This window comes from Acomys minous (genome assembly GCF_964271855.1).
Source record: "Acomys minous genome assembly, chromosome: 5".
In the NCBI taxonomy this organism is placed as follows: Eukaryota; Metazoa; Chordata; class Mammalia; order Rodentia; family Muridae; genus Acomys; species Acomys minous.
This window is the reverse complement of record NC_140494.1, coordinates 73,649,822-73,667,333: the sequence shown is the minus strand read 5'-3', so window position 1 is coordinate 73,667,333 and position 17,512 is coordinate 73,649,822. Positions and strand designations below refer to the sequence as shown.

Sequence of the window (17,512 nt, the reverse complement as noted above, 5' to 3'; positions counted from 1 at the left end):
AGCATACAGGCTACAGCTAGCACACAGGCTATGGCTAGTACACAGGCTATAGCTAGTACACAGCCTACAGCTAGTACACAGTCTACGGCTAGCACACAGGCTAAGGCTAGTACACAGGCTACACCTAGTACACAGGCTACGGCTAGTACACAGGCTATGGCTAGCCCACAGGCTATGACTAGCACACAGCTACGACTAGCACACAGCTACGACTAGCACACAGCTACGACTAGCACACAGGCTACGGCTAGCACACAGGCTACGGCTAGCACACAGGCTACGGCTAGCACACAGGCTGCGGCTAGTACACAGGCTACGCCTAGTACACAGGCTACGCCTAGCACACAGGCTAAGGCTAGTACACAGGCTAAGGCTAGTACACAGGCTACGGCTAGGACACAGGCTAAGGCTAGTACACAGGCTACGGCTAGCACACAGGCTACGGCTAGCACACAGGCTACGGCTAGCACACAGGCTACGGCTAGCACACAGGCTACGGCTAGCACACAGGCTATGGCTAGCACAAAGGCTAAGGCTAGTACACAGGCTACGGCTAGCACACAGGCTACGGCTAGTACACAGGCTACGGCTAGCACACAGGCTACGGCTAGCACACAGGCTACGGCTAGTACACAGGCTACGCCTAGTACACAGGCTACGGCTAGCACACAGGCTATGTCTAATACACAGGCTACGGCTAGTACACAGATTAAAGCTAGTACACTGGCTGCGGCTAGCATAGAGGCTATGGCTAGCACACAGGCTACGACTAGCACACAGGCTACGGCTAGTACACAGGCTACGGCTAGTACACAGGCTACGGCTAGCACACAGGCTGCGGCTAGTACACAGGCTACGCCTAGTACACAGGCTAAGGCTAGTACACAGGCTACGGCTAGCACACAGGCTACGGCTAGCACACAGGCTACGGCTAGCACACAGGCTGCGGCTAGTACACAGGCTACGCCTAGTACACAGGCTACGCCTAGCACACAGGCTAAGGCTAGTACACAGGCTAAGGCTAGTACACAGGCTACGGCTAGGACACAGGCTAAGGCTAGTACACAGGCTACGGCTAGCACACAGGCTACGGCTAGCACACAGGCTACGGCTAGCACACAGGCTACGGCTAGCACACAGGCTACGGCTAGCACACAGGCTATGGCTAGCACAAAGGCTAAGGCTAGTACACAGGCTACGGCTAGCACACAGGCTACGGCTAGTACACAGGCTACAGCTAGCACACAGGCTACGGCTAGCACACAGGCTACGGCTAGTACACAGGCTACGGCTAGCACACAGGCTACGGCTAGCACACAGGCTACGGCTAGTACACAGGGTACGGCTAGTACACAGGCTACGGCTAGCACAGAAGCTACGGCTAGCACACAGGCTACGACTAGTATACAGGCTACAGCTAGCACACAGGCTATGGCTAGCACACAGGCTACGGCTAGCACACAGGCTATGTCTAGCACACAGGCTACGGAAAGCACACAGGCTACAGCTAGTACACAGGCTACGGCTAGCACACAGGCTATGGCTAGCACACAGGCTACGGCTAGCACACAGGCTACGGCTAGTACACAGGCTATGTCTAGTACACAGGCTACTGCTAGCACAAAGGCTATGGCTAGCACACAGGCTACGTCTAGTACACAGATTACAGCTAGTACCCAGGCTACGGCTAGTACACAGGCTATGTCTAGTACACAGGCTACGGCTAGCACACAGATGAAAGCTAGCACACAGGCTACGGCTAGTACACAGGCTGCGGCTAGCATACAGGCTACAGCTAGCACACAGGCTACGGCTAGGACACAGGCTATAGCTAGTACACAGCCTACAGCTAGTACACAGTCTACGGCTAGCACACAGGCTGCGGCTAGCACACAGGCTACAGCTAGTACACAGGCTACAGCTAGTACACAGGCTAAGGCTAGTATACAGGCTAAGGCTAGTACACAGGCTACGGCTAGTACACTGACTTTAGCTTGCAACAATCATAAAGAATCTTAGGATGTGCAATGTTACCTCTAAATGGGGCTTCTCAACAATGAGGGTCTATTCCTCTCCTCATTTATTATATGAACTGTGTAACCAAATATTTCTTTCTGAGTCCTATATTTCAAACTTAATACGTCCAAACTTATGTTCGTATATGTGGTGTGGATGTCAATCCCAGGGCCTTGGCCATGCAAGGAATGTTAAAAGATTTCACCTCACAACTCTGCCTTCTTCTGTTTTCATCCACCTGACCTGGAAACAGTGTTATTCCTGACACTTAGACTCATTCCTTACACTGGTTTGTGTGTTGAGTTTCATCACTTTATACTTTTTTTCTTCATTTTGCACATTTGCTGTTCTTTCTCTGCCTTCAATTTTGTTGAAACTTGGATCTTTGTTATTTATAAAATTTACTGAGATCATGTGGTTGACTGGACTGTTTCTGCTCAAACTCTGGTTTGCACATCCATCTCAGCATCTTTGGCATCTAATTGGAACCCCAGTAGATCCAACTCAGTTGCAGTGAGTCTGACAGAGTTTCTCCGAGGAACAACTCTGTCTGTTCTTTGAATCTTGTTTACGTTTCCAGAGCTGCGCATTACTTTCTTTCACACACTAACACACCAGGAACACAGAACACCGCATCCCTGGTGGTGCTTCTTTTATTATCTTGGTTCCGTCAAAATGATTTTGATCATTCTCCTCTTTTCCCAGTTGCTGAAATACTTCAGAGCACATAATACTTGGGATAAACCTCAGTCATGGAACTTGTCACTTCTACCACTTTGATGTATAGCTTTGCCCATTTGTTGATTTTACAACAGCATCCATTTTTTTAAAAATATATCTTTATTGCATGCTTGAGAGCAAAGTACATGACTAATCTTTATAACTTCCACAATCATTAGCAAAATGCCTTGCATATATAGACAATTAAAACTACAAGTTAGTAGAGTAGGTGAGATGGCTCAGTGCTTAAGGCTTCTCTCCCAAAGGACCTGAGTTCAGTTTCCAGCACCTATGTTGGGCAGGTCCTGACTGCCTGGAGTTCCACCTCTAGAGCATCCACTTCTGGCCCCTGTAGGCACCTGCATGCACATACTTACATGCATTACACAGAAATAAATATAAGAACACATGTGTTATTGAATGCATATTAACTTACATGACAAAAATAAATTTCTAGCATACTCTCAGTTAAAGAGTACAATTACTTATCATGGGAAATATTTCTATTTATGTACTTTGTTTTTAAAAAAAAAAAGCAGTAAGGAGCTCAGTGGTTAAGAGTGCTTGATCCTTCTAGGAAGGAGAGGCAAGTTTAGCTATTGGCACCTGTATTGGGCACTTTTGAATCCAGTACCCTCTTCTGGCTTCCATGGGCACGCGCGCGCGTGCGCACACACACACACACACACACACACACACACACACACACACAGAGAGAGAGAGAGAGAGAGAGAGAGAGAGAGAGAGAGAGAGAGAGAGAGAGAGAGAGACAAATACATGTACATATAAATAAGTAAGAAATAAGTAAGTAAATCTTTTTTGGGGGAGGTTTCGAGACAGGGTTTCTCTGTGTAGCCTTGGCTGTCCTGGACTTGCTTTGTAGACCAGGCTGGCCTCGAACTCACAGCGATCCACCTGCCTCTGCCTCCCGAGTGCTGGGATTAAAGTTGTGCGCCACCACACCCAGATACGTAAACCATGTTTTTAAAAATAAGTCTCTAACCTTCATTTTAGATAAGGCTTTCAATAAGGATGCCTATGTAGAGAGAAGGTATACATCCTTATTCTTGTGGGAATATTGAGATTTCACCATGATGACTTACCTTAAGTGAGCTCTTTATTTCAACATATCAAAAATTTAGTAGTTGTCCAACACACATTGACTATCAAAGCACAGTGATTTTTCATATGATATCTCTGCCATTCATTCTATGCTTAAAAACTATTCTTTATTTCCCAGGTGTGATGGGAGAATATGAGCCGAAAATTGAGGTCCACTTTCCTTACACGGTTACAGCTGCTAAGGGAACAACTGTTAAGATAGAATGCTTTGCACTTGGCAAGTAAGTACATATTATTCTATAATTAGACACAATTGTTTATTAAAACATGACTCATCTGTTTGGATCACTTATTTTGCTAGGCTCCACTCTCCTAGGAGCCCTGTGGCGACTATTGTGTTTTTGGAAGAAGGGAGGCTGGGAATTGTCAAGGAGCCAGGTCTCGTGAGCTGCTAAGTCATTTGTATGCACAGCAATTCCTTGGAAACGTGTTGTGTGAATATAAAGGAAGCTTGTCTGGATTCAGGAGAGCTTTACATCCCTCCAGCTACTGATACTGAAAATCCTACCACTGTCCTCACATTTCTTTCAACAGTCACATAAAGGCACAGAGAGGAGAAGGACAAAGTCCCATCTGTCCTCATTGCAGGATGTAGACATTTTGAGAGTCTAAAGACTACATGGGTTTATAAGTCTGTAAAGGACACAGCTCAGTGGTAGAATGATTACCTAGTATGTGCCGGACTTTAAGTACAATCCTTAGAAGCACAAAGCAAACCAAAAGTTTGAAGATGCTAAGGGGGATGCCTCCTCCAGTGCAGTGCTTGCCAGGTAAGAGGAAGAACCATGGTCCTTGGTTGATGCTTCAGACTCCACAGGGCCCTCTGGGCCCTGATTAGCTGGTTTTGTTGGTCTCCTTGTGCAGCTCATGTCGCCTCTAGGCCCTTTTATCCTTCCCCCACTTTTCCACTAGACTTCCTATGCTTTGCCTAATGTTTGACTGTGAGTCTCAGCATCTGTTTTGAACCACTGCTGAGTGGAGCCTCTCTAAGGACAACTAGGATAGGCTCCTGTCTGCAAGCTTAGCAGAGTATCCTTAATGGTGACATGAGTTGGTGCTCTTCCATGGCGTAGGTCTTGGGTTGGGCCAGGCATTGGTTAGACACTGTCCTAATCTCAGTTCTGTCTGCTCTATCTTTATCCCTTTATCTATATAGATGTAGCTGATGGGCAGCTCAGGCTTCATGTAGGTCCACTAGCAAGGGTATCGGGGCTGTCTCAGACACGGCCTCTGCTGCCTGCTATTTGATCACTTCCCCCTGACAAAACTGCCTTTCTAGGCCAAGGGACAAAGGACAAACTCAATCCTGATGTGACTTGATGAGCTGGGGTGGGTGGATAGTGGGGGTTCCCCTTCTCTGAGGACTAGGGGAGGGCGAGGGGGAAGGGAGGGCTGGCCTGGAAGGAGAGACAAGAGGGAGCTACTAAATTAATTAATTAATTAAAAATTAAAATAACACCCCCAGAAGAATAAGAAACAGAGTGTGCTCATCAGAACCCACATAAAGAAACCAGGCATGTTAGGTGTTCTTGTAATGTAGTGCCTAGGAGACATCCAGGTGGATCCCTGGGATTGCTCGAGCCAGTCTGCCTGGACTACTTAACAAACTCTAGGATAGTAAAAGGCTGCCCTGTTAAAAAGCAGATAGTGTTTGAGCAACCGCCTGAGTTTGTCCTCTCTCTCCTACATGCTTACACGCTCATGCATGCATCCATACCTGCACATGTACAAATACACACACACACACACACACACACACACACACACACACACACGCTCATGCATGCATCCATACCTGCACATGTACAAACACACACACACACACACACATATGCACAATACCCTAAGACACATATGCTATAAGAGAAGTAGTTATAGGGATCCAACTTATTTCATTGTTTCATGAAATAGCAGCAAGAAAATAAAGCTGTTAATGTGTTCAACCCATAATGTTCTCCAAAGGGAAGATGATTGAGAATGCATCCACATGCTCACTGGGCTAGTGACCCTGTTTCTGAAGGATAAATTGCTGTGTGGTGTAGCTGCTTGTTAATGGCGGCAATAGTGTGGGCCTTAGCATGCATAGCAGGAGTGGAGTTCTGATGGTGTTTGATTATGGTGTTATGATCTGTTTCAAATGCAGTGTTATTATTTTTAAAATGACAAGACCTTCAGGTCCTTTCAGGATCTATAATTATAATTTGTATAGATGCATCTCTATCAAAGTTACTAAGCATTTCAGTGCTGCTAAACTCACACCCACATTGTTACAGAAACATAAACCATGTTTCAGAAATGTGTGGATTTCTCAACAGCAGCAGCAGTATCAGACCATGGAGGGGGAAATCCTGCTAAACAGTGGAGACTGAGCTAGAGGCTTCTGGAGTGACATCATTAGCACCATGTGTTGTAGTCTTAAGACAGATTGTGATAGCATGCCTTTGTGGTTCCTCGCACATCTCAGATCACAGTAGACAGAACACACAACGAAAGTCTATGAATCCCACTTTTTAAGAAAAGTATTCCACAAATAGAAGTATAATTTAAGGAATAAAACTACATGTGTGTATCTGTGTGTGGGGTGGGGTGGGGGATGTAATCTGGTCTGGTGCCTGTGCCAGTGGAACTCTTCCAAAGCTGGAGACATTGGTTGCATGCACGAAGCTCAATGATACTTTAAACCCTGGTACTGCTGCCATTTGTCTGGGAGCCCCAAAGTCAGATTCTTGATAAATAATATATTCTAATGGGATTTCAAAGGCTTTACTATATCCTACAGTTAAATAATTCTTAAATGCCAAATTTTGTACTAAAGCCAAATCCAAAAAGGGGTCATATTGTAAAACAAATTAGAAAACTCGATTTCTAGAGAAAAGCAGCATAGAGTCTCTCCTAAGGCAGGTTGTTTAATAACTTGGACATTTGTTTGAGAAAGGCCTGAAATATGCTCAACATATGAATGCTTAGAGTCTCTCTCTCTCCCTCCCTCTCTCTCTCTCTCTCCCTCTCTCTCCCTCTCTCCTTCTGCATGGGATGCAATAGGTCAAGTCATTTCTATTGTCAAGTCCTTATTTTCTCCAACCTCCCCATGGTTGCCTTGTTTCCACTCACCGAAGTAAATAACTTTAAAAGGAGGTTTTTAAAAAAGGAATGTCTCAGGGAGGAAGTGCTCTCTCTTTTTCTCTCTCTGTATCTCTCTCTCTGTCTATTTTATCTGTCTCTCTCTCTCTGTCTCTTTCTCTCTCTCTGTCTCTCTCTGTCTGTCTCTCTCTGTCTGTCTGTCTTCTCTCTCTCTCTCTCTCTCTCTCTCTCTCTCTCTCTCTCTCTCTCTCTCTCTCTCTCTCTCTCTCTCCCTCTCTGTTGTGTGCTTGATATTCTTTCTGTGAATTATGGTGATGGAGGGGAAAATATTATGAGGAAATATGCCAGTACTTAAAACTCATTTGCCACACATGAAAATGAAATGACTTAGGGGACATCTTGGCCTGTTTGGACTCCTCCTTAGCAACATAAGAAGCAGGTTGTCACTGCCAACATGAACTCTATATGCTTCCAGCAGGATCTATCCACGTGGGGAGACTCTCAGTGTGTATAGTGAACTTTAACCAGGTGTCCCTCATAAACCGTTGATGACTGGATTCTGCAATCGTGCTCTCACAACTCCATTCTGTCTCGTGGTCTCATGGCCTTTGGATTTGCTCTTTCCTAGACCAGGAGCATCCCTTGTAACTTCCATATCATCTGCCATTCATTTCTCCCTTAAAGAGACTGTCTTGGACTATTGCATATAACTTATACCCACTGGTCTGTGTTCAAAAACATATATGCATTTCCCTATCTTTAATGAAATTTTGAATTATTTATACTTAGGGGTTTTTTTTATTTAGAAATGAGTTTTGGTCATTTAGGGACCCAGAGAAAAACAACTCAAATAGTTTCAAAAAACTCAGGAATGGGTCAAGTTGCAGATCTCTAAATAATCATAACGGGAACCAAAAAGGGAAAGCAAAGTGGAGTGTTTGTAGATCAGGAGTAGTGAGAAATCATTTTTGCTCACAAGAAAATAGAGAGCTCATGGCACCAGAACCAGAAAGAGATGAATATGAGCATATATCAGAGACTGTGCAGCGGGGAGAGAGTTGCTCAGTCTAGGACAAGAACACGGGTAAAGGTAAACTCAGGGAACTTACATAATGATTTCTACTTCTTACCAATTCTATCTCTTCTGGTGGCTCCCATGAAGCTAAGTAGAAATCCCCCCACTAAGTTAGTAGTCATCAGCGGAAGTTTAGGGGAAAGATAGTGGCAGTCAAGGAAAACAGACAATAGTTCAGTGTCCATATTGAGGCCATAAGCCTTGTGAGAACAGGGCTTGTAACAACACTCCCTATACGCTCATTGCAGTTGCCTCCCCTAATGTGCACCAGTGGACAGTACTCAGGAAATAACGTTGATGGAATCAATTACCTTTGACATACTAAGTCCACTTATGTCAACTAATTATTAATACATAACTTCTTTACACTATACCCTAAAGTGTATTCTGTATGTGTATTCTGTAGCCCATCCGTGGCTCTCTGACCATCTACCTTAGTGCAAGTGTAGAATCATTCTCTCGTCTTGTCCATTCCCTGTCTATTTTTGCCTCCCTTTATTGATTTTCTCATTGTTTTAGATTTACTCTTTCTGTATCTCTTCTTGACTATATAAGAATGTTTAAGGCCGGGTGTTGTGGTCCACGCCTTTAATCCCAGCATTCAGGAGGCAAAGGGAGGTAGATTGCTGTGAGTTCGAGGCCAGCCTGGTCTACAAAGCGAGTCCAGGACAGCCAAGATAATATAGGGAAACCCTGTCTCGAAAAGCCAAAAAAAAAAAAAAAAAGAAAAAAGAAAAAAGAAAAAAGAAAAAAGAAAAAAAGAAAAGAAAAGAAGAAAAAGAAAAAGAAATGTTTACTATGATGGCTAGTCTCATAACAAGTGTGTAAGTGTTCAGCCTCATGGTTGGTAAGCACAGACTCAATGCTACACAACAAATCTTTATAATCATCTTGTATTCAAACCTTTACTTTTCTTCCCATGGTATATTATGTTGATTTTTTTTAATTCTATATGAGAATATTGAATGTAACTTCGATAAACATTTATCAAAAGGAAGGGGGTGTGTTTGTGAGAGAAGTGTGAGGAGGAAGGTATGGAGGGAGAGATGGCGAGAAGGAGATAGGGTCGGGGCAGAGATTTGTTGCCATGATACACTGTGAGGTCAACAATAAAAGACCATAAATATAAGCGATTGTCATTGTTTTCAGCTTTTCTGGATGATCTTAGGCAGCCTAGGTTTTCGTCCAGAAATCACCATTTTCATCCTGCTGCAAACTGAATCAAACATCTTCTAGATGGCGTTTGTGCCACAAGGAAAGTTGTTAACCCATTAATGGGCAGGAGCTAATCCAAGAGCTGACATCTACGTAGGTCATCATACACAGACAAGTAGAATAAGAACCTCGAAAGGACTAAAGTGCTAAATGCAGGTGTGAAGACCTTTACTGTGAATCGCATGCTAGCTACTGCGCTCACTTCTGAGATGTGCACAGTCCTGTTTTCATGGAGACACCGTTCTGTCTTGCTCTGTTCACGTGACTCTAACATCACACCTTGTTGGTTCCACCCCTATTACATACCTTTACCAAGCCTACCCCACCTTGGTCAACCTTTACATCTACAAACATTATTTCACATTGTTTTTGCTTGGGATTTTAAAACCGAGATTAAACAACCAGCAGATTTTATCCACTTGAACATTCTCCAGCTCATGAAAGGATGGCGTGAACATCTGATGCCTAAACTCAGAACTGTGAGGTTGTTAGAGAGCTCTACTTTAAGCCTGTAAGCAAGCATCTTCTGACTCACAAACAATGGCTTATCCTTCAGACACATCTTCACATGTCAGCAGTCTGTCTTTTAAGATGTTCATGTTTTTATGAAGTGAAGTATATTATTTATGAGGTATAGTACACAGATAAATTTAAAATACATGTTCATAATTTTGTATTTTTAAGGAATTTAGAAGAAAACAAATGTGTATAGACTATTTAGTGTCACCAAAGTTTACTGACTTAATTTGAAGTTAGAAAAGTTTACTTTTTCCTCTAAAGGAAACCCCAGTTAAATCTAAATTTGACAAAAAACAAAACAAAACAAAAAATCCTCAGCTGTTTTCTCTACAGACTGCTGTGCCGAGGTAGAGCAGTATATGCCAGCGCAGTGCTAGAAATTGCTTTTAAAATGGAACCACACAATATCAAGTACAGAACTTATAAAGTGGCTGTGACAGACTCTATTTCACGATGGTCAATTCCACAAAAGGTATTTCTCAGAAAAATGGGAAGTGCTTCAGCGTGATCCATGGGGAAACAGAGGAATGTAATAGCTTGGGAAATATAGCAAGGTGTAAAAGAACGGAGCACGATTAATTACTCTGGAAAGAAAAGGCTGTTTCAGGCATATGGAAAGCAATTACCAAGAGATTGCTCACAAGCTGTTCTCCAGTGTCAACAAGGTAGAGAGGGAGTGAGCGTCAAGAGCCACAGCATTAAACTCTAAGAATTAGATTGGGTGTAATGTAGAATCTCTTGACAAAATGAGTTGTTATGGAGAAAACAGGCCTTTGGGAGAGGTAGTGAAAGGCCATTCCCAATACTGCTCTACGAATATAATAATGTCCATTTGTCTCCTAGCGATTTAGTTGTAATGTTCACCAAAAGCAGAGGCATTCAGGTCAGAGTTGAAATGAAAACTTTAAACAGTCCTGTTTGCTGGCTGCGTACCTTCCTGCCATGTGGACAAGGTTCTCAACCTTCCTAATGGTGCGACCCTTTAATACGGCTCTTCGTGCCGTGCTGACCCCCAACCACACAAGTACCCTCGTAACTATTTCATAACTGTAATTTTGCTACTGTTATAAGTCATGATGTAAAATCTGATGTACAGGATACCTGATATGTGACCCCTGGGAAAGGGTTGTTGTTCTACTGCCAAAGAGATCGCAACCCGCGGGTTGTGAACTGCTGCATCAAAGGTTGACGAATAGAGTCGAGCAGAGTGGGTTGGCAAACTTTGTGAAGATGTGTTCTTACAGAAAAATTTTCAGCTGGTGGGCGGCGTGCACAGAAGGAAAGAGTAACTTGCTCTTCTTGCTCGGCGTTCAGGCCCGAGTTAGCAACAAAGGGAGGCCATGAGGAACAAACACAATTGGTGTCCTCAGGCCCACAATTAGTCTGTGGGCATCCACAAGGAAGACAAGTGCCTCTCTTGTCTGCACAGAACTAGTTGGCAGTCTCCACTGTGTAGAAGACGGGTGCTAAGAGGTGATGACTGAATCAGTCCATTTCACACTCAGGGTCAGCCCTACTCTCTCCTTCCTTCCAGTCTTACACGCGTGTTCGCGCCTGAAGCCCTGTAGCGCCGCCCCCTCAGTCAAATGTATCCCAGCATCAGCAGTTCCACTCTGACTTCAAAGCTAAACTCCAATTTCACTTCTTCACTGAATCCTCCGTGCTCATCTTCGGAACCCATCTCTCTCACTGTGAGAACCGCATCGGTGTGACCACCTCACCAGCCCCACGGGGACAGCTGTCTCTGTCTCTCTCTTTATAACGCTGGCGTTTTGAAAGCCTGTAGTGCTTTGCTATGTGACAGGTTCTGAATATGCTGACTGTATTGAATTCAAGAGTGAGAAATACACCTGATCTCTCATAGCAGGACTGTATAATTGCTTCTGGTTTGGTCAAACAAATACCTTTAGATGCAGGTCACATGTCCTGGCCCTGAAAAACTTCACACACAATTTACATTAGCTGCAGTTTGCTGGCAGCTTTTATTTCACCATGTGACCTTTCGTAGGCCACAAAAAGATAGCTACATATGTCAAATAGCCACCAACAGAGGAGTAAACTGTGGTCAGTGGTGCTTAGCTGCCCCCACGCACAAGGGCAAACTTGAGGTTGCTCTGTAATAAAAATGCCATATGCCTCAAAGAAGAGCAGTTTATCTCCCAGGGCAAACCTGCAAGCTAACAGGCTCAGGTAATAGTGAGGTAGACAAAGTTGTTTTTTTAACTTTATATGTTCCTTATCTTGCCCATGCAGCCATTAACACACAATCAGATCAGCGGTGCTCAAAAGGCCCTGAGCCAGTTAGTGCAATAATTACTGAGAACGGCATTTCTACACTCATCTGAAATCTGGGATAGAAAAATACATTCAATTTCCTGCCACTTTTAGTTCCTGCTTATCTCTCCAAGACGGCTTACAATCATACTTTTTACATTCCATCGTGCCATTACATGTCCATTAGGGACCCAGGGCCAGGAGCACTCTTTCCTTCCTTCCTTTTTTCCCTTATTTCCTTCCTTCCTTCATTTCTTTTTATATGTTTGTTGTAAATAAGATGGTACTATTTATTAATTAATAATGTTAGGTTTTGCTGGAATTTGTGTTTCATTTTCCTTTGTTTTTATCCAAATTGTCTTTTTAAATCTTTTTTTATTTTAATATATTTTATTAATTTATTCATATTACATCTCAATTGTTAGCCTATCCCTTGTATCCTCCCATTCCTCCCTCCCTCCCTCTCAGTTTCCCCTTACTCCCCTCCCCTATGACTGTGACTGAGGGGGACCTCTTCCCCCTATATATGCTCATAGGATATCAAGTCTCTTCTTGGTAGCCTGGTATCCTCCTTCTGAGTGCCATCAGGCCTCCCCATTCAGGGTATGTGATCAAATATGGGGCACCAGAGTTTGAGTGAAAGTCAGTCCCCAACTCTCCACTCAACTGTGGAGAATGTCCTGTCCATTGGCTAGATCTGGGTAGGAATTCGAGGTTTACTGCCCATATTGCCCTTGGCTGGTGCCATAGTTTGAGCAGGACCCCTGGGCCCACATCTGCCCATCTTACACCCATCAGAATGACTAAGATCAAAAACTCAAGTGACGTCACATGCTTGCGAGAATGTGGAGAGAAAGGAACACTCCTTCATTGCTGGTGGGAATGCAAACCAGTATAATCACTTTGGAAATCTATCTGGTACTATCTCAGAAAACTGGGAATAAGGCTTCCTCAAGACCCAGCTATTCTACTCCTTGGAATATACCCAGAAGATGCTCCAGCACACAACAAGAACATTTGTTCAACCATGTTCATAGGTGCCTTATTCATAATAGCCAGAATATGGAAACAGCCTAAGTGTCCCTCAGTAGAAGAATGGATAAAGAAACTGGTAAATTTACACTACAGAATACTACTCGTCTATTAAAAACAAGAAATTCCTGAAATTTGTGGACAAATGGATTGAACTACAAATGATCATAATGAGTGAGTTAACCGAGAAGCAGAAAGAGTCAAATGGTATATACTCACTTATATCTGGACACTAGCCCAAAGGGCATGTCCCATGAAAGTCTTCACTTACCAAATTGTCTTAAATGACTATACGTGCATCCCTTTGCACTACAAAAATGACAAGTGCCACTGAGACATCCCAGTCTGTGATCACCAAAGAAATTTACTCTTTAGTTACAGATTGATAATTTATTAATACTGTTTATTTAAAAATGCCACTCACTAACAACTTTTGGAGTTAAAAATGAATTTGACTGATGTGATATTTGCCTAGCAGACTGAAATAAAATTACCTAATCATTAGGTTGACCCAAGACCTGGGCATAGGAGTCAGTTGTTGGGTCTAGGCATCACTAAATGCTTAGATCTCACTAGGAAGCAGTAAATAGGAGTCAAGAAAATTGCTCCGTGAAGTGTGGCTCATTTCAGCATTGCAAAAACCAGGGATGTATTTTCATTTCATGTTGTACCCAAGGGAAATCATGCTTTTGTGAATGAGCATCAGCAAATACATTCTGTGGCCTGACATCAGTCTGTAGATGGGAGACAGAGACTATGCAGAATGGCTAGACCAGGACATTCAAGCTCAGCCAATGTCTTAAGGTCCATTTCTTGATGTCCATGGTGTTTCTGGCATTCTTTGGAATGCCTGCCTTGAAAGAAACTGCTCGGTTCCATTTGTATTTAGATATGCTATGCATTTCTGGGGAAGTAGGACCGGCTCGTTATTCCCACTTACAGTCAACTTACTGCCACTGTATTCAAAACCTTAACACGGCTGTTACAGAACCAGCTGTTCTCATGGAGAAAACTGAGTACATGAGAAAGCCAAGCAGACAGAAATACATAAACTCTCCCAGTTCTAAACCTGGTATTTCTCGATTTACTGTGGGCTCCTGTAGCAGTGAGAACAGGTCTCATCCTGGACTCCACTAAATATCTCAGTGTAGACCATGAAGAGTGGTAGGACAAACGGGACACCGCTGGGTGGCATATGCTCATCCCCAGCTGACTGAGACTGTCCCTTAGATAACACTGTGGCTTTGTGGCCAAGCTCCCTGCAGTTCCCATCAAATCGCTTGTTCCTTAATTATACATTATGAGGTTGGAAATATTTAAATTCTGATATTCTTGAAGGATTATAAAATATTATACTCATAAAAAAACTTCTTTATATCTCATTCCACACTGCAAAATCAGTCCTAGGTACATAACCATGATGCCTAAATTAACCACTACTGGAACAATAGAAGATGTTAACCATAAAAGTTACCCACACAATATCAGAGTTCTTTTTCACTGAAGTCCTGCCTAGACCTAGAAATTTCTCATGACCACTTAGTCTTAGTCCAAATCAGACATGGTTCCTGTGATCCAATTTCCTTATTTTTAGTTTCTACACTCCTGTTTCTGTTTTATGTGCTTGCCACCACAAATAATTGCTACATGATATTAGATACCTAATCTAACACTCACATTGCTGCTTTAAAGTTCGATTTACCTAGTGCTTAGCCTGTTAAGATGTCTTTATTTGAGATACCATTCTTTTTTTTTTCCTCCTTTATTAATTTATTCTTGTTACATCTCAATGGTTATCCCATCCCTTGTATCCTCCCATTCTTCCCTCCCTCCCAATTTCCCCTTATTCCCCTCCCCTATGACTGTTCTTGAGGGGGATTACCTCCCCCTGTATATGATCATAGGGTATCAAGTCTCTTCTTGGTAACTTGCTGTCCTTCCTCTGATTGCCACCAGGTCTCCCCGTCCAGGGGACATGGTCAAAGGTGAGGCACCAGAGTATGTGAGAAAGTCATATCCCACTCTCCACTCTACTGTGGAGAGTGTTCTGTCCATTGGCTAGATCTGGGTAGGGGCTTAAGGTTTACCGCCTGTATTGTCCTTGGTTGGTGCCTTAGTTTGAGCGGGACCCCTGGGCCCAAATCTGCCTATCATAATGTTCTACTTGTAGGCTTCTAGGACCCTCTGGGTCCTTCTACTTTGCCTTTCTCCCATGATTCTCTCATCTAGAGTCCCACTAGAATGTCCTCTCCTCTGTCTCAGTTTCCTGGTAAGTGAAGGCTTTCGTGGGACATGCCCCTTGGGCTAATATGCAGATATAAGTAAGTATATACCATTTGAGTCTTTCTGCTTCTGGGTTAACTCACTCATGAGATACCATTCTTGGTGATATGCTTTGACAACATTTACTTTTTAAATCTATCATAGTACACAGACTCTCAAAGGTATGTTGAGCCTACATGAATCATTGTGCCATGAACTCAGCTTACTTGTCAGTGTGTCTGCTGTTCCTATATTGGTATTAGTCAAGCTGTGACAGCCACAGCAGGAAGTCACTAAAGATTGTCAATTTGAAAATTTAAGATATTATATACTGAATTCTTAGAACGGATTGACATGAAGTTGGGAACTTAGGAAAGCAGTATTAGTGAATCATACACATTCATGTGCAAAGCCAGTTAGAAAACTATAGTCACAAACCTAGGCCTCCCGATTCCCAAGCTAGTGCTCTTGTCTCAATTTCTCCGTGTTGAAGTCTTACGCTATTATATTTCCAGTTTTATGTGGTCACTGACTCCAAATCCCTCTCTGACAATCCTCCTAGAAAGTAAAATGTATTCTTCGGTGATTACTTCTTCTAAAGGAGACAATTAGACGTAGATCACTAGAGTGATTTCAAATCTATTCTTGAAGATTTCAAGAACTGGGAATCTGAAGATGTAGTAATAAAATTGAACGTATCTTTCCTACCCTTTAGCAATTCTTCTCTTTAATCCTAACAACCGACTGCACTGGCACAACCCAGCATCACTGATCTCTGCTAAACCTTCAGATTAACTTCTTCCAGTTCATTGTACGTGTCAGAAACACAGCTCAAAAGCAGTGCTGGATTAGGTTAGCCTTTTCACCTCCATTGCAAATGAAGATGCAGATGTACTTTTAAAAATTGCTCCATTCAGAGTGGTTTGATTTTGGGGACTTTCCCATTGATTTCTAAAGATCCTGTGATACGTTGTCAGCAACTTCTGCATCTCATTTCTGGTTTTACTATCATTCCCACACCAGTGAGTCTGATATTTATTTGGGGCTTTTAGTTTGACTATTGAATCAAGTTTCATCTCTTCATTTGGTGCATTGGACTCTTAATTCAGTCCCTGGTTAGATAGTACATGGGTCCATACTGGGATTTCAGATTGCCATCCCTATCACAGTGTCCTACACTCAGCTAAGATCTAACTGGCAGAGATTTCAGTTAGCATGGGTGACTTTCACTCTGCCATCCTGTAAAGTCTCATTTGTCACGTTTCTGTCTTTCTCCTCATCTTCATTTGTTTTATCACCAAAAGCATTTCTTAAATCCACCTCTGCTACTGCTTGATGAATATTTGTTGATAGAACTAACTCGTTCATCAACATAACTGATAATGTGTGTAAAAGGTAAGCCAGTGATAAACTTCTGTTCTAGTCCAATTCTGAGTTGGTGCCAGTACTGAAGTTATTGAAATGAAAGCCGTGCATTTCTCGGAACTTGATTCTCACAGTATAGCCTCATACAACCTTGTATGCTCCTCTATGCCCAAGTTCTAGGAACGATATTTGTCTGCTAGTCTCTGAACATGGACAAAGAGAGAGGTGAACAGATTTCAGTGTGGAATTTAACTGTCTACTCAATGCAGGATAGTGGAATAAAATCATCTCTTCTCAGATTAGTGTTAAAAATAATTTATTATTAACTTGTCATTATTACATACTCTCTAAGATCATTTTACCAATCACAAAAATTGTTGGCACAATTTATGGCATAAACATTGGGTATCCTACAAACTCATAGGTCATACAAACTCATACAAGCACCATGGTATTTGTTTCATTATTTAGGGATTTATGTGGACTGCTTATTGAGGAATTTAGGTTCATTAGTTTTGTTAATAAGTCACATTTAGAAGGCAGGAAACCTATTTTACCTATTATTGTGTAGAGACTAGGTCTCCTTTCCATTCCAGAGTCTGTGCAGAATTTTAGAACACGTGTCACATCTGTGTAGCATTAGTGTTTCTCTGTGTCTAGGGTGCTAAGGACACAGAAGACCATCTATACAGTTCATCCATTGCTTCTAGTGTTCTCAGCAACCAAGTAACTGTGGACATCCTTATGTATTTGGCTTTGAAATCTCTCTCTCAGGGTGTCATACAACTTGCAAAGAGAGGGTAAGGAAGGATGAACAGTAGGACAGTATTT

General features: G+C 42.7%; 1 protein-coding gene across 4 annotated transcripts in view; it reads left to right on the top strand.

The window, feature by feature from the left end:
* CNTN5 (contactin 5) overlaps window positions 1-17,512 on the top strand; it is a 1,112,028-nt gene that overhangs the window by 799,516 nt on the left and 295,000 nt on the right. For all 4 annotated transcript variants that reach the window (XM_084782482.1, XM_084782479.1, XM_084782480.1 and 1 more), the window contains one exon: window positions 3,977-4,079. In XM_084782482.1, coding sequence (XP_084638608.1) covers window positions 3,977-4,079 — 103 coding nt within the window. The remainder of the gene's footprint in view (window positions 1-3,976; window positions 4,080-17,512) is intronic.